The sequence below is a fragment of the Panicum virgatum genome, chromosome 6K, assembly GCF_016808335.1.
Source record: "Panicum virgatum strain AP13 chromosome 6K, P.virgatum_v5, whole genome shotgun sequence".
NCBI classification, from domain to species: domain Eukaryota; kingdom Viridiplantae; phylum Streptophyta; class Magnoliopsida; order Poales; family Poaceae; genus Panicum; species Panicum virgatum.
The window spans coordinates 31,285,224-31,307,789 of record NC_053141.1 but is presented as its reverse complement, the minus strand read 5'-3'; the positions used below and the strand labels follow the sequence as shown (position 1 = coordinate 31,307,789).

The 22,566-nt window shown below is 47.0% G+C and overlaps 2 protein-coding genes across 2 annotated transcripts; one reads left to right on the top strand and one right to left on the bottom strand.

Moving 5' to 3' along the window:
* Positions 1-13,251: 13,251 nt before the first annotated feature.
* On the bottom strand, positions 13,252-14,540 carry LOC120713389 (dnaJ homolog subfamily B member 1-like). Its single transcript, XM_039999367.1, has 3 exons — positions 14,373-14,540; positions 13,868-14,247; positions 13,252-13,717 (listed from the first exon to the last, which is right to left on the bottom strand). The coding sequence occupies exons 1-3, from the start codon at positions 14,538-14,540 to the stop codon at positions 13,252-13,254; spliced, it is 1,014 nt and encodes a 337-aa protein (XP_039855301.1).
* A 3,168-nt stretch (positions 14,541-17,708) lies between these two features.
* On the top strand, positions 17,709-22,322 carry LOC120713623 (UAP56-interacting factor-like). Its single transcript, XM_039999551.1, has 7 exons — positions 17,709-17,917; positions 19,211-19,277; positions 19,370-19,431; positions 19,515-19,604; positions 19,686-19,807; positions 21,262-21,316; positions 21,796-22,322. Exons 2-7 carry the CDS (start codon positions 19,211-19,213, stop codon positions 22,000-22,002), a joined length of 603 nt encoding a protein of 200 aa, XP_039855485.1. The 5' UTR covers positions 17,709-17,917; the 3' UTR covers positions 22,003-22,322.
* Positions 22,323-22,566: the final 244 nt, after the last annotated feature.

Below are 22,566 nucleotides of genomic sequence, written 5' to 3'. Positions count from 1 at the left end.
TCCGATCACACTTAGAAACATCAAAAGTAAACTTCGGCTCCTCTTGCCGATTCTTTTGAATCGGCTTGAGAGATGGAACCGAACCGGGTTTGGCCTTTGATGGCCAAACAAATTCAGCGGCATATACTTCTTTACCATCATCGTCCGAACCATCCGAATCAAGATCAAGAATGTGTGTGTTGGACCGATGAGGCTTGAAAGTATCTTTGGCATTTTTATGTTTAAATTCTAAACCCATGACTTTGACTTGCAAGAAATTCACGGTATGATATTCAAAGCCTTCAAGTTTCTCTTTCAAATAAGAACGTAAACCATTAAATGCCAAATCCGCCAAATCTTTTTCAGAAATTGTCAAACTAAAACACCAATTTTTAATTTCTTTAAATCTTTTGAAATAATCCGAAAAAGATTCATCACATCCTTGCCTAATCGATGTTCAATCCAACAATTTCGCTTCGGTTTCCCCACTAAAGAAATGATCATGAAATTTATGCTCCAATTGAGCCCAATTGCGAATAGAATTAGGAGCAAGTGAGGAAAACCAAGAGAAAGTTGTTCCAGTCAGAGATAAAGAAAATAGACGCACACGTAAAGCATCATTAAAACCAGCTTCTCCTAATTGCAATATGTATTGACTAACGTGTTCCCAAGTTGTACGAGAATCATCACCATTAAATTTAGTAAACTCAGGAATACGCCAACCAGCAGGAAAAGGAGTGAACTCAAACTCAGTGGGATAAGGTTTTTGATATAAACGTGTAGTACACATATCCACCCCAAGCTTACTCTTAATCGCATTTGCCAGATCCTCTTTGAACTTAAGAAGATCGGCTTGATAGTGCTGGTTGGTATAAAACTCAAAAAACCGATGTGCATTAGGATTTCCATGTGCCATCGTCTGTAACGAAGTCGGGATCGGTCCTTGATTAGGTCCAGATCCCTATGATCCTCCCGCTACAGCAGTAGTGCGGGACGGTGTATAAAGTGACAATTCATTAGTTCGGCTAGGGGCAGCCGAACCTGGAATTGTCTCGAGAGGCATTGGCGACAGCACTGAGTAACTGGTCTGACCGGTCGGATAGCCGGTCTGACCGGTCGGACCGGTCTGACCAATCTGTGGGACCGGTCTGACCGATGCTGTGTGCACGGTCGACGGTGGTGGGGTTTGGCCCGGGAACGAGTTCGGCGGCATACCATAAAGTGGTTCAGATGTGAACTCAGGGGTGACCGAACTCGGATCTGATGAGTTAGGATCTAACATAGGTTGTTTACCTTTAAGGGTATCAACATCACTACTCAATTTAACTAACATGTCACCTATGGCAGCTTGTGCAGCAATGATCTTCTGATCCATTAAAGATGACATCCTATCAAACATATCAGATGGAGAAAGGCTTACATTGGGGATCTCTTCAATCTTATCCTGGTTAAGCTTGAGAGACAGCAGCACGAACTCCTCCACCCTTTTGACGAGGCCACCACGATTCTTCTTGAGTCCCTTCAAGAATTGTGCCTTGACGTGCTCCTCCACAAGAAGGTAGGCCTTGCGTTCCTCCTCGGTGAGCTCCTCCATGGTAGCTGTGATGATGTTCTCCTTGTTGATTTCTGAAGAGCCCATCTTCTTCTAGGAGTAGATTAGATCGGTTTTAAAAACCAGATTAATCTTTCCCCAGCGGAGTCGCCAAAAAGTGTGTTGACACAAAATCACGCAAACACACTCGAATGCGCTAGAACGCGCGAACGATCGTCAAAACGATCAACACCCGCGAAACCCTGGGCGGACCGGTCTGACCGGTACCACCGACTGGTCTGACCGGTGCAGGTAGGGGCTCGCTGGAAACCTAGAACAGCGAGCTCGGGAGGGACCCCGTCGGAGCTCGTGATCATAGGGTTGCTCTGAGGTGGGCAGGCCACTCAGAACGTCTTCAAACGCCGCCGGGACGAAGGAAGAAAGCAATCTAGGGTTGGAAAAGGCTAGGGTTTGAGAGGTAAAAGTAATGCGATATTTTGATTGATTCGATTGGGAATAACCTCAATCGGCCTTAGCCTTTATATTTATAGGCCGGGGAAGACGTATCCCTTCACGAGTAGAATTACATGAGGACTCTTTACAAAAAACCTAATTCTACTCGAACTGTACAGACCCGACCGGTCTGACCGGCCGACCCGACCGGTCAGACCGGTCGGCCTCAGCAGATGCCAAATTTGGCTGTCAATAGGAGGGAACCAAATCGCAATGCCTCCCGTGCTCTAGCCTGGAGGGCAGCCCCATCGGGGACACTCAGGCGCGCCCTTGTACCCACCCAGATGCGTCCGGGAGTGGGGTTGTGCCAGCGAGGGAGAGGCAGGGCAACAGCGACCCGAGAGGGGGGCGGGGCGGCGCCTGCGCAGAAGAGGGGTGGGGCGGCGCCGATGCGCAGAAGAGTGGGAGCAGGGGCGGTCAAAGTAGAAGGGGATCCCAGGCAGAGTATAAGGTATGTATGGCCTAAGGGCATATGAGTCATTTTATGTATAGCTTTTGTGCCGAAAACAGATGAAAGAAACCCTTTTATGAACTGAATGCTATATTTGGGTAACGTTTCAGCCTTGCATTGGTATTTTATGAGAGCTCATGCTTTCGGCGGTATTTTACGGAAGCCATGATCTTTCAGTGCTACTGAACCAATTTGAGAATGTTCTACGTGGCCGGCCAACCCTAAAACAACCCAAGGTACGCCTACCCAACAAGATCCCTACCAGGCAGACATTCTTTGGATTTTCATTTGGCTACCCTAATGATACCGATCTAAGAGCATCTCCAAGAGCTATTGTATCTATAAATAGCTAAAATTTTGATATAGCTATTATGTAAAATGAAATAGCTAGCTAAAGGGGATGAAATCCAAAAGCTTCACCAAAATCTAAAAAGGAATGGCTAGTGCTCAGCGCTAGGCAAAGATGCCCAACAGCACCCCCTAGATAGAAAACGAGGATAGAAGACGAGTTAGATAGAGTTTCTGTTGGATTGAGATTTTTTGTCTTTCTTTTCTTTTTTTAGAAAACTCATCCAATAGACAAGAGTTCTTGGAGATGCTCTAACCGGCTACCAACCTGGACTAACCGGTTTGCAGAGAGGCGTTGCGAGATGCGCCCAGGGTTTACCTTCCCGACCGGTCCGACCAAACCAGAGGAGTCCGGTTCCGGTAGACCGGTCCGGTTTGGCCGGTTACCGGTCGGAACCGGTCAAATTCAAATTTGAATTCAAACTTCCCCGTTCAATCGGTTCGTACCGGTATACCGGTCGGTTAGACCGGTATACCGGCCGGTTTGGCTGGTAACCGGTCAAATTCAATTTTTTTTATTTTTTGGTTTAAATTCAAATGCCCGCAAAGTATACTAAATAAATGTTTGTATAACATATTTTAGTCTAAATGAACCCTCCAACTCTCTTTTGTACTATTTTTACATTGTATTTGTATACTTTTGTATGCACGTTTTTTTGTTTAACTTCAAATCCCCGCAAACTATACTAAATGAACGAATTTTTGAGAAAATTTGACACTATTAGATTTGTCGCACCTTGAAGTATTTTTAGCAATTTTTTGGTAATTTTTCATTTTTTTTAATTTAAATTTAAATTTTGAATTTGTGCCGATTTGGTACCGGCATAAACCGGAACCGGTCCGGACCGGTTTGACCGGTAACCGGTCAAACCGGACCGGTTCCCACCGGTTAGGTGAACCCTGGATGCACCCCTTGGCGCTGCACTAGTTGGTTTGTCAATATTTGGTATGGCACGTTTTGGCGTCAACAGATATTCAACTGTATTGACTTGTACCAAAGACACAATTGCTAAAATAAATATTCAAACGCTTATCCAAATTTCTTAATATTGTCCAAGAAACTCAACTAGGGTGTTCACATATCTATATACCTCTTACTAAAGCGAGTAAAGTTTCCACCCAAATTTTTGGTTTGGTACGTTGGTTTGGTCCGCCTGTATTATTGATAAGTCGGTCTTAGTCCATCCCGTATGCGAGTCGAACCAACCCCTCTGTCCACGACTTGATCATGTAGATCTCTATAAATTAATACACGGGCACCGATACGTATTCGATACTTACACCAACTTTGTCTATAGTAACGCACGGGCATAATTGCCTAATATATATATTGGAACCTTCTTTGGCCATTTCAAAAGTGAACTACGAGTTATTGCACACGGCAAACTCCGAGTTTCCGATAGTGTCTGTTGTCATTTGGGAGTATTCTGTGATGTTCCAGCCGTGTAAGTCTGAGAAGCGGATCTCGGTACATACACCACCTGATCGAACATCTAGGCTAAAAACACCAATGGACAAGGGTGTTAAATTCTTCCATCTTTCAAATAAAACATAACAGAATTGAGAAATTGGAATCCACAAAATAGCAATCTCCTGATCGTGTGTTAATTAGTTAGAAAGGCAAAACATTTCCTACACAACAATCTCTTGATCGTTTTAGCAAGCTGTTATCGCCAGAATTTGACCAGGATTGGTAGGCCAAATGTCAGAAGAAGCCCACGGTAAAGGAGTCCACTTAGCCAGGCTTATATCATAAGTTTGACCAAATACAATGATAATTGGGCACTCAAGGGTCAAGCTAAGATGGGGTCACGGGCCTAATCCATGTTGAAGCCCAGTCTATTCGCGAGGCTGGTTCGGACTGCAGGAAGAGACCGGACGAAAATGGACGCCCAGGCCACATACGGACTCCGTTTGGAGCGTTCTATATATGGATGGAAAGCTAAGGAGATAAGCTTTCCAATGCCATAGGAATCACGTCCAGATTCGCTCGGAGTCGACGGGAATTGCCGAAACAATAGGACGACCAGAATCTGCCACAATTATACAGCATGTTTCGGTTAATATTTGGAAGCTTCATGAAGATTTGGACCGGTGGAGGAAAGAGTCCAGATCACATTATTTAGTCTTAGAAATCCTTATCAATTTGTAATCCATTATTTTAGGAAGTGTTTGAAGTTGTCTTGCACGACAAGAAGTCTCCGGACTATAAATATGTACCCATATGCTATTGAATAGGGGGGATGGCATTCGTTTACACACGGCGGGTGTCTCCACCACAACAAACCTCGGAGCACCGCCACCTCTAATCCTAGGGTTTCAACCAAGTAAGCGCCATGCTGCCCTGATCGCTTCTTGCGATCAGGGCAGCATTGTTCTTGTTTTTACCTTGGTATTACTCGTACTGAAGCGTTTTTGATGGCGAGTAAGTACTAGTTATCTTGATGTTCGTAGCATGTCTTTTAGTAGATTCATCATGCTTTCGTTGCTTATTGTCTACGAATATCATGTTATCTCTACGCGATCATGTCTTAATCTCAAGCTAGCTCTCGTTGCATAGAGTTAGTCGCATAGAGATAACACCCTGCTTCTTTTCTATCTAGTAGATCCGATCTGTTATGGTTGTTCTCATACTCGAGAATTAGCTTAATATCTGCTAGGTTAGGCCTTGCAAACGGGTTGGATGATCCGGTGGCGTAGTAGATGCTTTATCTTGGCCTTGATAGGGATTGTTCCGGGAATCGGCTCTTGCTAGTTCTTAGGCCTCTGTTTTGGGTTTGGGTTTAGTTATTTGTTATGTTCATTAGGCCTAGTCACGTGTAGGATGTTCCGATCTAGCAGTGAAGCTTTACCATCGTAGATTGGATTAGTTAGATTTAATTGAAGCAGTTTCCATAATCACGTGCTTTAATCACTAAAATCATATACACAGATCTGATCTGACACTGGGACTCGATCGGCTCTTTAAAAGCCGAGGCAAGAGTCGTCCCGGGGAGCCGATCCCACGGCTCGGACTAATGTTTACACGAGTTTATGCATGCAGGAAACTGTTCGGAGCACGTCTACACCCTCCTGATCGGGTATAGGTCAGGTGGCAAGCCCTGGTTTTCCACAAAACCTCCGGGCGCGTGACGGAAATTGCGGGCCGTCGACGAGGGAGCAGTGCCTCTAGCGCCCTAGCAACCTCCTGGCTCTTCGTGTTGCCTGTCGTTGCTCGCTGGTGGGTTTCGGTCGACAACACATTCTGGCACGCCCGGTGGGACCCTCGGCAACAACATCCACCGCAATGATGACCGGAGCTCAAGATCAAGAACCCGCTCCCAAGCCCGTCACATATGAAGAGCTCTCTCCTGAACACAAGAAGAAGTATGATGAGATCAAAGCTCTGCTGGAAGCCGATCTCATCGGCTCTTTTGAGAGGACCCGCAACCATGGCATCAGGTGGAAGGGGTTCTCGCCGGAAGGCGCTCTCGACAACGTGGACCTGTCTTGTACCATCAGAGGAGCGCACCAGGGCCCTGCGTCAGGAGATGAACTACATGGTGGCCCATGCACTTCATCGGCACTCTCAGAGCTTGATGAACGAGCTTGAGCGCATGGCGCACCGCGTCATCCAGGAGATAATCAAGAACCAGTACTCTCCATCGGGGCCAACCCTGGGGAGTCACACAGAGGAAGCTGCACTTCATTCTAGGCCGCAACTGCCATTCTCATTTGCAGCTCCCAGACCACAGAGCTCGCCGATCTACATCGTCCACAAGATCGGCGGTGATCCTGGAGAAGGCCAATTCCTCACCGAGCCACCCAAGGAGATCCCACGCGGCTACACGTGCACCTACATCCCTGACAGCGTCAGTCCAGCACGCTCGGTGCAGATGGTGAACCCAGGAGCTCCTGGAGCAGACGCAGAAAAACAAGCGTGGCTGGCAAAGTACGCTACTGGGCCGAGTGTTGAGCCATCGGCCCCAGGAGTTCTTAGTGTGGAGCAGGTCAGTGCAATACTGAGAGACCAGTTCGGCATCCTGCCCAAGGAGGAAAGCGATCGGCTATTCCAAGCCATATCCAAGTGATTATGACTTGATTCCACTGCCACCCAAGTATCGGCTTCCTGAGTTCACCAAGTTTAACGGATCAGAGGGAGCCAGCTCCATCGAGCATGTGAGCCGATACTTAACGCAGCTTGGGATGATCTCAGTGTCGGATCCATTGAGGGTCCGGTTCTTTGGCCAATCCCTTACAGGTCCAGCCTTTGGATGGTACGCGTCGCTAGCTCCGGATTCGATTCGGACTTGGAGGCAGCTTGAAGATCAATTCCACACCCAGTACCACTCGGAAGCTGCAGAAGCCGGAATTGCCGACCTCGCCCAAGTCAGGCAGAAGCGAGGAGAGACTGTGTCAGAGTACATACAGTGCTTCAGGGAGGTCAAGAACCGATGCTACTCGTCACGCATCACAGAGAAAGAGGCAGTCGATCTGGCTGTCCTGGGACTTGCTAAGCCGATCAAGGATGCGGCTTTTCAGTTGGAGCTTACGTCTCTGGCTGCACCTTGTGCAGAAGCTTACCGCATACGAGCATTATCATCCCGAGCTGTACCAGGACAAGTTCAAGCGCCATGTAAACATGGCACAAGCTGAAGAATCTGACGACTCGAGTGAAGAGCAAGAAGTGGCCGTGGCAGAGTGGACTCGGGGGGCAAATCATGTCCCATGCAAGTGGATCAAGCAGCAGGGGCTTGTGAAGGGCTTCGACTTCGACAGTAACCAAAATAGAGCAGATATTCGAACCTGCTCCTCAAAGAAAAATAGCTGAAGCTCCCAGAAAATCACAAGCTGTCGACGTCACAAGAGTTGCAGGGAAGGCTATACTGCAAGTGGCACCCCTCGTTTACTCATGCCACTGGTGAATGTAAGCAGCTGCGTCACCAGATCCAATCGGCTATCGAGCAAGGCCGATTAATCCTGGCTCAACACACTACTGAAGGTGGACACGAAGCCCTTCCCACAAGCTAACAGTGGTGGAACTGTCAGACTTCAGATCCGAGGGCCAGGATCTAGCATTCCAGATCAACATGGTGGGATGCATGGGCCGCCATGACAAGCAGAGGAGAGAGGCCGCTTCTGGCAAGCGGCCGCAGAATGAACACAAGTTGGAACAGCAGCATGTGACTGAAGAGCAAGTGCGTCACATCCGCAATCAGCTTCCAGCTTCTAATCGGCTTCTGGAAAAATACCAGTACCAGTACCAGCTACGCCGCCGATACGAATCGGAAGAAGACGAGTACGAGCACCGCACAGGAAGGACATTGGGAAGGCACCATGCTATACGTGACCACTGGCATTGCCCGTTCTTCAGGTACTGTTGGAATTCCGGCATGAGCCGATTACCTACTATAGATGATTGCTTGGAGTGCAGGCCTCGAGGGCACCAACAGGACAAGACATCGGTGTTCCGGCGTTTGGGGCCCAGGACACGTCAGGACGGCCATGTGGGGCGCCCATCCGGAGGTGATTCAGAACTAGAGAAAGAAGACAGGTACCATCACCCACGGTGGTGTCCTGACGGGCTCAATCGGTCGCAGAAGCGCAGAGTACAAGCGCTTGCGCAACCTCGAAGACGCAGAAGCAAAGTATCTTGACGTGCTGAGGAAAGCGCGTCCGGAATCTCGCGGAGCAAGTTAGGCGACCGCAGAGGGAAGAGAGGTGCCCCCCGAAGATGGAGTGGCGCCCCAAGCAGACAAAAGCCGATGAAAGGCCATCGGCTGACGTGAACATGGTGTTCGTGCTCCCCTCGGAGTTTCGAGCACCCCAACCGGAGGAATTGGCCATCGCGCAGCTGGATCTTGGCCCACGGCCAATCATTTTCGAGAAGCCCAAGGAGAAGAGCTACAAACACTTGAAGGGGTTATATCTCAAGGGCTTCATCGACGGCAAGCCTGTGAACAGGATGTTGGTCGACACTGGTGCCGCAGTCAACCTGATGCCGTACTCAGTGCTGCGCCGGTTGGGTCGTTCCACTGCTGATCTTATCAAGACCAATGTGATGCTCAATGATTTCAACGGTCAACCGTCGGAGGCACAGGGTGTCCTCAATGTGGAGTTGACAGTTGGCCGCAAGACCTTTCCAACCTCGTTCTTCAGCGTCAACAGTAAGAGTACGTACACAGTGCTGCTTGGGAGGGATTGGATTCACGCAAATTGTTGTGTACCTTCCACAATGCACCAGTGTTTGGTTCAATGGGATGGCGACGAAGTGGAGGTAGTCCGTGCAGATGACTCCAGCGAGGTTTCGCTCGCAGAAATGAACGCTTGGGACGCGGAAGGACAAGAGCCGATTTCAGGGATCGCGTCGGAAAACTGTGATCGGATCGAAGCGACAAAAAATGAGTTGAGGCCGGTCTTATCCACTGGCCTCGCAGAATAAACACATTTTGACAACACATAAGCGGAGATTTGGTGATGAAATATGGAGACCCATACAAAAAAATTTGTCCGGATGAAGAACTACCGCCGGTGCTCCTACAGCTTGTTCGCCATCGGCTACTTCCGCTCCTTCGCAGTTTCGGCCATCGACATCGGCTACTTCTGCTCCCATGTGGGTGCGGGAGTGTCTGATACATTAGCCGATCGATCCGGCCAATAGTACTTCTGCATCGTCATCGTCATCGGCTATTCCCGTTCCTGCGACACCATCGACATCGGCGAATTCGGCTCCTACGGGGTCAGGGCATTCGTCGCCTATGGACGGGTCCGCCTCGCCCGACCCCTGCGGACGGGGTCCGTCTCGCTCGACCCTCGCGGATAGAGGGTCAGGACATTCGTCACATCAGCCGGCTGATTCAGCTTCTGTGCTCCTTCGATGCGATCAACATTGGTTACTTCATCCACGTCGATAAAGCATTTGAAGAGCTCTCTACGACAACAGATGTGCTGATTGGACTTTAGGCCACAGATGTTCGGCTTTATAACAGCCGATAGTTGTGATGAGAATATATTATGGCAAGTACGGACCAGGCGGGATTTTAATCATCGGCTCGTCAACAGCCAATTTGATTGGTAATATTCAAACCCACCATTGCATCATCATACAGTATATGTGTTTATCACTTGCACTAGCTTCCTTGTATGCTTAGTAGCTTCTACTTGTGTTTCGTGTATATATTTTGGGGTGTGGATGCTGGTGACCATGTGTGGTTAGGCTCATTTGAATATGTTGAATATCTGATACCGAGCATGGCTTTTATTCTTTTGAAAATCTGAAATATGGTCACCGCTTTACTTGGCTACTAGTATGTGTAGGCTGACTTTGCTTTTACTATCTTGTACATGCCTGGTAGCTATATCCTTTTCTTGGAATCATTTATGCAGCTCAAGTCCCAATGCTTATATGATAATCTTGTTCTAAATTACATTAATATCTGAATGATGTCCGTGCTGTGCTATAATGAAAAGATCCAGGTGGGTTTGTTTTGTCTCACTGATCTAGTTCGGGACTGCTTGCTATTGCACTTTAGCATGAACTTGGACTAGGCTGTGAATGACCAAAACCTTGCTTTAAGCTTCTGATGGTTCAACGGACCTAGGCTTAGCATTGGTTGGTAAGAAGTGGCCTGATAAGCAAATAACCCCTGGCACATAACAAAAGGCTTGTTTGAGTTTCAAATGTAATATGTTTTAACCTGCAAGACCTGAGGGCATGAGTAATCAAGCTTGTTAAAAGATCCTTCTATCGGAAAGAGCTCACTGGTGTAGGTACTTGCTGGTTTTTGCTTGTCATGCTTTAATGTACTAGTTGGTTGGGCTAAGTGGTGATGTTTTTTATTTTGAAAATCCTAAAAATTGCTTGCTCATGTTCTAATATAGATATATTCTTTTGAGCTTTTCTATGCGGTGTCTTTATGCTATACCCTCACTGTATATACATGCTAGCACTTGTAAATGCTTTGAGACATACCTGGAAGCTCACACTCACTCTTTGCATGACATAGCATATTTTTGTGGGGGGAAGAAATTTTTATCAATGATGTTGGTTTGGTTTATGTGGACTGTTTGGCTAACCGAATATGATTCATCAGCTTTTAGCCGATTCACAATGATCTTTGTAGCGTCGGTTCGGCAAGTGATTGTTTTGCAGGAGAGGCCGTATGTGTTGATGCTGAGCTGATGAAGCACGAGGATGATCACATAAGTCAGTGCCATCCATGGAATATGAAAACTAGAACCGGTCTGCAACAACATTGAGATTGGTCAAGGAAGGCGTGAGGCCGGTTCAAGCAATCAGGTCACAAAGTCAGTTGGCTAATAGCCGATCTATCGGCTCGGGGGGCAAGACCATCAGTGGCATGAGAAGACAATTTAAGGATATGATGTTTTTATTTGGTTTATGGCTGGCGTTTAGAAGATTCTGTCATATTTGGCCAAACTTGGGGGGCATGTGTTATCGCCAGAATTTGACTAGGATTGGTATGCCAAATGTCAGAAGAAGCCCACGGTAAAGGAGTCCACTTAGCCAGGCTTATATCATAAGTTTGGCCAAATACAATGATAATTGGGCACTCAAGGGTCAAGTTGAGATGGGGTCACGGGCCTAATCCATGTTGAAGCCCAGTCTATTCGCGAGGCTGGTTCGGACTGCAGGAAGAGACCGGACGAAAATGGACGCCCAGGCCACATACGGACTCCGTTTGGAGCGTTCTATATATGGATAGAAAGCTAAGGAGATAAGCTTTCCAATGCCACAGGAATCACGTCCAGATTCGCTCGGAGTCGACGGGAATTGCCGAAACAATAGGACGACCAGAATCTGCCACAATTATACAGCATGTTTCGGTTAATATTTGGAAGCTTCATGAAGATTTGGACCGGTGGAGGAAAGAGTCCAGATCACATTATTTAGTCTTAGAAATCCTTATCAATTTGTAATCCATTATTTTAGGAAGTGTTTGAAGTTGTCTTGCACGACAAGAAGTCTCCAGACTATAAATATGTACCCATATCCTATTGAATAGGGGGGGACGGCATTCGTTTACACACGGCGGGTGTCTCCACCACAACAAACCTCGGCGCACCGCCACCCCTAATCCTAGGGTTTCAACCAAGTAAGCGCCTATGCTGCCCTGATCGCTTCTTGCGATCAGGGCAGCATTGTTCTTGCTTTTACCTTGGTATTACTCGTACTGAAGCGTTTTTGATGGCGAGTAGTACTAGTTATCTTGATGTTCGTAGCATGTCTTTTAGTAGATTCATCATGCTTTCGTTGCTTATTGTCTACGAATATCATGTTATCTCTACGCGATCATGTCTTAATCTCAAGCTAGCTCTCGTTGCATAGAGTTAGTCGCGTAGAGATAACACCCTGCTTCTTTTCTATCTAGTAGATCCGATCTGTTATAGTTGTTCTCATACTCGAGAATTAGCTTAATATCTGCTAGGTTAGGCCTTACAAACGGGTTGGATGATCCGGTGGCGTAGTAGATGCTTTATCTTGGCCTTGATAGGGATTGTTCCGGGAATCGGCTCTTGCTAGTTCTTAGGCCTCTGTTTTGGGTTTGGGTTTAGTTATTTGTTATGTTCATTAGGCCTAGTCACGTGTAGGATGTTCCGATCTAGCAGTGAAGCTTTACCATCGTAGATTGGATTAGTTAGATTTAATTGAAGCAGTTTCCATAATCACGTGCTTTAATCACTAAAATCAGATACACAGATCTGATCTGACACCGGGACTCGATCGGCTCTTTAAAAGCCGAGGCAAGAGTCGTCCCGGGGAGCCGATCCCACGGCTCGGACTAATGTTTACACGAGTTTATGCATGCAGGAAACTGTTCGGAGCACGTCTACACCTCTCCTGATCGGGTATAGGTCAGGTGGCACGCCCGGTTTTCCACAAAACCTCCGGGCGCGTGACGGAAATTGCGGGCCGTCGACGAGGGAGCAGTGCCTCTAGCGCCCTAGCAATCTCCCGGCTCTTCGTGTTGCCCGTCGTTGCTCGCCGGTGGGTTTCGGTCGACAACACAAGCTCACAGTCGATGGATGGCAGTGGAAGTTGCGGGGAACTTGGCTGTGGAAATTTCTCTTTATTTAGAGCTTAATTGTTCAGCTAATCTTAGATTGGAGGAATTGAAGAGGATTGAGACTTGAGAGGCACTAATTCTCCTAGAGAAGGGGATTAATCGAGCGAGGATCTAGTTAGGCAGGCTTAGACGATGGATGGGTTGGTGAGGCCATTGGCGAACACACATGCGTGTCAGGAACGTGGAAAGAAATGTCTCAGTTAGTACAATGGTGAGCGTGTTGCCTGAGTGCCTGACCTATCTGTGAGCATTGATCATCTCCTTCAGAAGCTAGTTCCACATGAGGTGCATGGGTAGCACGACCAAGCACAAGCAGCCCGGCCGTTGGCCGCCGGTTAGGTGGCCGGCCGGCCGGTCGGTAACTAGCAGCCGGCCTCGAGGACGCGCTTGATCTGCGCGCGCTGCCGGCGGGTGAGCCGCTCCGGGAACGCGACGTCGAACCGGATGCGGAGGCTGCCGCAGCGCCCGGGCTCGCGCGCGATGGGCATGCCCTCCGCCGGCACCACCAGCTCGTACCCGGGGCACACCACGGGGGCGTCGTCCTCCTCGCCGCCGCCCACGTCCACGGCCAGCTCGCGGCCGTCGAGCGCGGCGAGGACGACGACCGTGCCGCCCAGCGCCTCGGCGAGCGTCACCCGGGCCTCGGCCACCAGGTCGTTGCCGTCGCGCCGGTACACGGGGTGGGGCTTCTCGTCGACCACGAAGACCAGGTCGGCGGGGAGCTGGTTCCACTGCTGGTTGCCCTTGCCCGGGAACGTGATCTTGGTGCCCTTCTTCCACCCGGGCTTCACCTCGATCGACAGGACCTCCGACTCCGTCTTCATCCTCCTGTCCTCACATACAGGCAGGTTTCAATCTATTTAATTTAGGAGCCATTTAGCTTTCACGAGATGAAAAATTCGAATTTTTTTTATTTTGAATCAATAATGTAAGGAACGAAGAACAAGCTAATTGATCGATTAGCAGAAATCTTATTACCCATTGGCGTCCACGACGTTCCGGGAGATCCTCATCTTCTTGGTGACGCCCACGTAGAGCTCCTCCAGGGTGCAGGCCAGCCTGCTCTCCACGGGCGGTGGTGGCGGCGCCATCGAGGGCGCCGCGCCGCCGCCGCCACCCTGTCTGCGGCGGTACGACCGGCCGAACCCGCCGTCCCACGCCGGGGGCGGCGGGGGCTGCGTCCCGCCGCGCGCGTTGCCGCCGCCGCCCCTGCTGCAGTACGTGAACGGCGTGCTCCCGAAGAACTCGGCGAAGATGTCATCGCTGCCGCGGCCACCGCCGGGCTGCGGCACCTCCCCGCGGAGGCCCTCCTCCCCGTACTGGTCGTACACCGCCCTCTTGTCTGCGTCGGTGAGCACCTGATGATCATCATCCAATAATCCAACCATGGGAGCAAAAAGGGTCGATCGATTACTCCCTCATATTAGAATGATGATGAGCAAGGATGCGTGCATGGAATCGAAAGCAATTCGAGCGTACGAACGTTGTATGCCTCGGTGATCTCCTTGAACCTGGCCTCGGCGTCGGCCTTGCCGCCGGGGTTCTTGTCGGGGTGCCACCGCATGGCCAGCCGGCGGTAGGCCCTGCGGAGGTCGTCGTCGGTGGCGTCACGGCCGACGTTGAGGATCTCGTAGTAGTCCCTTGATCCCATCGTCGACGAAGATGCATGACAAGAACCAAGGACCCTAGCTAGCTAATCCCAGCGGCTAATTAATTAATAGCCAGGCGTTTCCCAGCCACGGATCGATCACCAGAGGAAATGGGAGATGAACGAGACCAGCGCCAGCGTCAAAGCTCGCCACACGAAGAGGAGGCTCCTCAGCTTGAAAGTGCACAACATCAGATCGAGTTGAAAGGGGATCGATCAAGAGAGATGGAAGAACGCTTCTTCTGGTTGCAATAATAAGCCAATAGTAATTCTTCTCTAGCAAGGGAAAAGGCGGATCGAGAGCTAACGTTCCTATCTGCCCTGTTTTTCTATTTCTTTTTTTTCTCCTTTGAGATTTGAGATCTGCTCTCTTCTTTATTTGGCATGCACGGTAAAATAAGGATAGTAGAGAACACGTATAAATATGAGCACGTTTTCTTTGGGCTTGAAAAAAAATAGGAACAGGAATTACTGAATTGGTCTTTTTTATTTGTTTGGCAGCATTGTGTTTCCTTCTTGTTCAAAATTGAGAGGCAACGTTTCTATGTTGACATGAAAGTGGCAGAAAATGTGCCACGCGCCGTCACACCGGCACATCACGTGCACTTCGCTGAGGGCTCCTTGTAGTGCCCTCGGCGCAAGATCCAGTGAGACCCGTTTTGCAACTCAGTCACACCGCAAGATCCAATGAATGCTTGTCGTCGAGGAGGGGGCCATCTCGGCAGGCACATTTTGAGATGCCCTACAGCAAGCCAACTAGGACTCTTCCTTATGTCATGGAGACTAGAAGAACAACATATAGGGTAGAAAAAATAGGGTGAAATGGATAAAAGATGAAAATGATACAAGGTAGATTGATTGATCGATTGGATATTTTCAATCACTGTGGCCCTTTATATTTATATGGAGAGGAAGTCTTACACTATTAGATGTCGCAACCTATACAAATTTCGTATCAAAATACAACTCCTAACTTAGATTACTTGAGAAGACTTGACCTAGATCGGATCGGTCGAACCGGTTCTAGCAATACAGTCCGAGTTAGAACTTGCATTTTAACACGAGATTTGTATAAATTTCGATTCCTAATTGGATAAGACCTCCTCTCCCAATAAATATAGAAGTCACAGTCGATTGAGGTTATCTAATCGATCAATCAATCTATCCTTTTACTATTTTCATCTTTTTATCTTATTTACCCTACTTTTCAAACCTTATGTGTTGTTCTTTCTGCATCTCTATAGCTTGAGGAGGCGTCCTAGCTGGCGTGCATCCTAGCTGGCGTGCCGAATTTAAGGCAACCTAAGCTGGCGTGCCGAATTTAACGCAACCTAAGATGGGCCTACTCTGACGAGTCCCTCCTATGGGGCGTTTCTTTGGATTTTGAATTCGGTTTGACCTGGTTGCAAAATTGGCAAGACCAATTTCGTTGGCACGTCACACGTTATGCCACTTGCAAAATCGCTAGGTGCACCTGACGTGCTCATGTCACAAAGCATGATATATTATTGCATCAACACACTTTTTGGATCGGTCTCACCGGATCTCACGAGGGCGCTGCAAGGAGCCCTCCGCGAGGTGCACATAATGTGTTTGTGTGACACGTTTTCGCGTCAACTGTTTTCATAAAGAAATTACTGTGCTTTTTACCATTGGGCAGACTAGATGTTCCTCTAGAATCTGGTGGGGGATTATTAGTTTTATACTTTTGTCTCGAATAAAATTGATGGTGAATCTCAAAAGGCTCAGTCATTCTTGTTTATTTTGCGGGTAACTATATTATGGTGTGAGATTTTAGTCCCATGCTGTTTCTTTAGGTGGAAGAAGTACAACTTAAAGATTAGAGTTGTCGTAACCCAGTTGAAGCAAGCAAAAGAAGAACGCTCGTGGAGTCATGGTCGCCTCGCCACACACCCCTTGTGTGATATATACGGAGGACTCCCCCATATATTCAGTAGTCACCGTTATTTTAGGGTTTGGGTTTTGTAAGAAGGCCGGTACTCGTCGCCACATTCACTCTGTTCGGTTGGGGCTGGTGCTGATTTGCTATTAGAGCTATTAGAGAAAAGTACTAGTGGCTGGTTTGCAGCGATTAGGGTTTGGGTTTTATTTAGTTTAGTTCGCCATCGAGAAACAAACATCTTTTATTTTAACTGTGAAGTCGAGTTCTTTTGCTATGAACCAGGGCTCACGTTCTTGTTTTACACCATTGTGGCGGTCAGTCCTTTTTTATTCTTTCTTATCTGTGTTCCTCGATTCACTTGCAGGGAAAAGATTCTTGGCGATGTTAATCGAGTTGTGCTTTTGCGGGCAACATGTCAAGCAACTGAGTGTAGCAGAGATGCGGATGTTGCGGTAGTTTTGCGGGCACACAAGGAGGGATAGAGTCCGGAACGAAGTTATTCGGGATAGGGTCGGGGTGGCACCAATTGAAGAGAAACTTACCCAGCATCGGCTGAGATGGTTTGGACATGTCCAACGAAGGCCTCCTGAGGCGCCGGTGCGTAATGGGGTTCTTGAGCGGGTCGATAATGTAAAGAGGGGTAGAGGTAGACCTAAACTGACGTGGGATGAGTCGGTTAAGAGAGACCTTAAGGATTGGAATATCTCTAAAGAGATAGCTTTGGATAGGAGCGCTTATAGACTAGCTATCAATGTGCCTGAACCTTGAACTTATTTCTTTCGGGTTTCATCTCTACCTACCCCAACTTGCTTGGGAAAAAAAGCTATGTTGTTGTTGTTAATCGAGTTGTGCTTGGTCGATAACCAACGAAACATCGGTGTAATAGTTGAAAGAGTTTGAATTATGTTTAATTAAAAGTATGGATCGCCAACATCGAGTTCTCCACGAATCGAATCTATCATACTCATCAAAATACTTGTCGGAAGATCGGATCAGAGCTACATTATTTTGCACTTTTGCTCCTCATGGCTCTCAGGCATGGATACGAAAATATTCACTCAAAATGAAATGATCTATGAGGAGAAATCACACGCTACGACGCTTAGCCACCAAATGGAGAAATGCTCCTTCACGACCCAGCCCAGTTTCTTTTTGAGTAAATATTTTCCGTAATCAAACAACCACGGTGGAGTGGTAAGCCAGCCCGGCCCACCAAGCCCGGCCTCCGCGCACAACAACCGTGAACCGACCCTCTCCTTTGCCTCGTCACCAAACCGCCGCCCAGCGTATATCCACCCACCCACACACCTTCCTCGACGAAAAATCCCCGCCTCCACCTCATCGCGGCCGTACGCATCCGGCCGGCGCCGTCAGCTCCCCGCGACGCTCCGGCCACCGAACCCTAGGCCGCCCGCCCGCCCGCGGGATCGCTCGCCGCAGCCGCGCGGGCCCCCTGTCGCGCCGCCGCTCGGATCCGGTGAGCCCTGCCCTCCCTCCCCCCTCCCCCCTTCTCGAATCGACGGGTCCTCGACGTGGGGGGGCTTTGTGGCGTAGGGTCGCGCTGGCGCTCTCGGTTGCTGCTGCCCGCCGTGTTTCGTCTAGGGGCGCGGGGGCGGGGAAATCGATTGCGGCCGGGGGTGGTTGGTTTTGTGCAATTGATGCGTTCGGCGTTCCACACGGTTGTCGTTGGTGATATCGTTTGTAGCCTATTACTCCGTATTAGTTAAACCTGCGTGCTTTAGGTATTGGTACTGTGATTGGGCTGGGGATGATTAGCTCCCATGGTGGAATTTTGTGGAATTTTTGTCGGATAGGTTCCTTCTTTTGTAAGGTTCTCTGTGTCACATTTGGCTTAGGTTGCTGGTTCTTGGATTCAATTAGGATATTGTGGCCCTACCAGAGTTAGAGGGTTGTGCCTTGTCCGCGGTCCTTGTGGATCAGCTTGTTTTGTTGGTATTTGTGGTTGCTTATTCATTGGCAAGTCGCTTAGGTTTGGAATGAATAGATAGATACATTTGCTCCTTTGTCTGTATCACTTAGTTCTTCAGTTTTGGAGAGCATGTCCTGTCGTGCAAACTTGTTGGTGTCAATGTTGTTGTGCATAAGAAGGGGGCTATTTAGCTTTTCTTTTCTTTAACATGCAGAAGAACTGCGCGTCACTGTATTAAATGATAGAAACAGTCCAAGTTACATTCTAATTCCATGGTGGGGGTTAGAGACTAAGACTACCAAGCTGCCCTGTTAACTATCTGAGCCAACAGACTCCCTAGAGCTTTTGCTTTGGCCAATGATTAACTGGAAGCTAGCAGTTGGCGCCTGGTTTTGGTATTGTAATTAGTTTAGTCAGGTGTGCTCCCAATAAATTTCCCTTCCGAGCATAGTTCAGATTTGGACAAAAAAGATCTTTGCTGCTTGTTTATCTCATTTTTGTTTCTCATCCATACCTTATCCATTGCTGTTGTCATGTATGAGGCCATTGCCATTCCGGTTATTGTTGTGTCTATATTTAAAATTACTGAAGCTGGATTTGCTTGTAATTTCATGTCTGCTGTTGTGTTGTTGCGTCTTTTTATTTGGAATATTGGATTGGAAGTGCCTATATTTACCTGGGATTGCCTGGGATTTACCATTCTTTGTTTAACTTTTGCATGTGTTCAGTTTACCTATTTAGTTAAATGACATGCTGTATTTTGTGTCAGATTTTTATACTTTCTGCTCCAAATCGTGGTAGGGTTTTCTTGCGCTAATTATATCATTTGTTTATATATAGATGGAGTCACTACCCCTAACAGCTGAAGCTATTGCTTTTACCGAGAAAAAGATGGACATGACTTTGGGTATGCTATTTGACCATTTTTTTTTCTTGTTTAATTACATTAATTCATATTTCAGGGTTCATTTATCTCAGCTATTTTCTTTGTTTACGCAGAGGATATAATCAAGATGTCAAAGAAAAAGAATGCTGGAGGCAAGAAACCCCCTAGACAGCCGGTAAACATATTAACCTGTTGGAGTACTCTGTTGCATTTGTGTTCCATGTGGAAGTTTGTTAATTACCCTTCATTTTTACACAGATCAAAAAACGCCCATTCCAGAATGGCAACTCTACTCAAGGGAATGCCAAAGTTCAACGGTTCATGGAATCTAGATCGACCATCAGACAAGTATGTTGCAATGCCAATCTAGATTGTGTCTTCCAGCTTGTTTCACATTGCATTTTCTAATGTTCCCTTGTGGGTGTTTAGGGTGTTCTTGCACAAAGGAGGTCAAATCTTGGTGGAAATCAGTTCCCTGTTACAAAGCAGGCTGCGAAGAAGGCTGCTGCTATGCCAATGCGCAACAAGGCTGGCAGATGGAACAAGCCAAGGTAACAACAAATCACGATGTTGTTTTCTTGTTCCTTTTGTAGCCATGTTTTCATCTCAAGAAATTGTTATGTACAGGTAAACAATGGTTCTCTTAATGCTTATGAGAAGGTTTACTGCATTCAAGGGCTTGTTATATTTGTTGACTCATTCACCTTGGGTTATATTGGCCGAGAATGATTATGATGCTGATGTTTGCATGGAACTGCCTTAACCTCCCTGCTATTGGTATCCCATTGGTATATACGCATGCGCAAGTTTAAAGAAAAATCAATGTCAAAATCGTGAGGCACAAGGCCTGTCTTCTTGGTTGAACTGTTACAAATATATGGTGAATAGAAGTTGGAAGTAATTTGGGCTGATCATAGTTCATTGCATGGTTACTTAAGAGCGTTAAAGCTTCACTAAGAGTTATGGCAATTGCCTTTATTCTGGTTGAGCTGGTTAAATTTGTGAACCTGCTGGAGCACCCTGGATATGTATCTGCTGCTTCCAGACATTGCAAATTTGCAATGCCATCCACGCTATAGCTGCTGGACTAATGCTATTTTTTGGAGACTGGCATTAACTGTTGTGAGGGTACCTTAGTTTTGTTTGTCAACTTCGGTAGGAAGGAGATGTGATAATCACTAGTATCTTATGCCACTGGTCATCCAGATGCTGGGATGGTATATGCCTGAGAAGGAACTGGTTTTGACCTGCTCCCTGGCACAGTTGCTCAGCATTTATCTGTTTGCATGAATGCAGTGTGAATAGTGTAGTGCTGGTCACAAGCCAATTTGTGGTATGCATCTGGGCCTCTGGGGAGTAAAGTCTGCTGCTTCCTCTTATTCAAGTTGGTCATATCTGTAGCAGCATGCCAATTTTGACCGCCCTATCATCAAGTGCTATATACTTCCCAGTGTTCACGGAATCACGGGTGCCCACAAAGATATTTGCAATGCCTACCTGCATTTAAACTGGATAAGAGCAAATCATGGTATCTCATGATTTTTGTTAAAGAGTTATCCTGGTATGCTGAGCTGTATGGATGCTATCTTTTCAAGGTCAAGTGATGGAATCTATTTTCATTGATTCCATATGTGGCCTTGTTTTTCTGGATGAATGGTTTTATCTGTCCAATCGATCAATAAATTGTGTCAACTTTGGGACATCGTTGAACCTTGTGCATTCAAATTTGGGTGGAAGTAAACAGTCTAGAATGTTGAGGGCCATAAACCAAGAGGATGCACTGTATATTTGCAATGATCACACTCTTATTTATGTTTGATTTTATTTCAAATTATGGTATGGTATGTACATCCTGACTTGCCTCAAAAGTATATCCTTGTCTTGAGGGGATGTGGTGAGTTATCAGCAGACATGCTCGGAAAACAATAGCTGTTGATCCTCTGGTGCATATGATTCTTGATACTGAGCACTCCTGCTCATGACTAATATTTTGATTTTGATGCAGTACGAGTACCTTAGTGCAGAGGAGGCCTGTAGGTGATGCTTTTCAGAATGGGAAGGTATGTACTATGTCAAATGTTGACCTTGGTGCGGAGTAAATAAGATAAACTGATTAGGAAAAGTAAATTGTTACCCAATGTGTTGTATACTTGTATCTGATGCATAATCGATTTAAGATGTACAGTAGGTGATCATAATCACTTCATTTACCAATTTGGTGACTTCTCTTGGACGACCATTTCTATTGTAATTTAGTTCTTTTCACTTCAGTGATACGTTCTATGTATATTGACTATACTATTTTTTTTGCATAGCTTTATCCATATTTTCCTGGTAGTATTGTTCCAATGCCTCTTCATAGCCATCCATACTAGTTTCCGGACCTGGGAACTTGCATGACTAGTGCATCTTTGGATTCATATTCGATTTTCAATTTGCATGATACATGAAATTGACTTGTTTAATGTTTGTTGAATTATTCTTGCCCTTCTGTTGTCATCACAGCTGATTACTTAATATACCTTTAATCTATTTGTAGGCCAAAGAGATGCAGAACCAGGCAGCACCAAGAACAATGGATGCGCTCTTTGCACAGATGAAGGCTCAACGCATGAGGACCGTGCCACAGCAGCAGGCAAACCCTGCCCCTGGGCATCAGTTCAACCCCCAGCGACGTGTTCAGCAGCAGCAGCAGCAGCAGAGGCGAGGCAGAGGATATGGTGGCCGTAATGTTGGCAACCAATGAATTGGTTGGGCTTCGTCAGCGGTGCCGAAACAAGGGTTTCACTGGTTTCTTGGAAGAAAGGACGAACCCCCCTGGAAATCTAACTTGGTTGCGTTTGTTTCGCATATTTTAGTTATCGGAAGCATTTGGACAGAAATTAAGTGAAGCTTGTATGCACTTTTCTAGTTGCTGCTTCCGTTTCAGCATGTATAATGACCAACATAATGTATGGAAATTATTTTAGTGCTAGACTATGTGTCAAATTTTGTTAGTTCAACTGATTAGGTACCTTATCTTCTTTTTTTTCAAATAATTAATTCGTCCGTTATACCTTGTATAAATCTGAAAAATACCATTACTGAAAGATTTTCTACTGTTTCAAAGCTCACGCGGCAAGGATTTGGAGATGGGTATGCATACGGTCTGGCTGCGCCAAACAAATGGCGAGACAAATCTTGCCTGGCATTCGTCAGTTGTATTTAAAGCTTGGAAAAATATTTTGGTACACATTCACATAAATGCAACTACACTAATCTCTATGAACATGTGTTTGGGAGAGTTTCGCTCCAAGAATTCCACCAACTC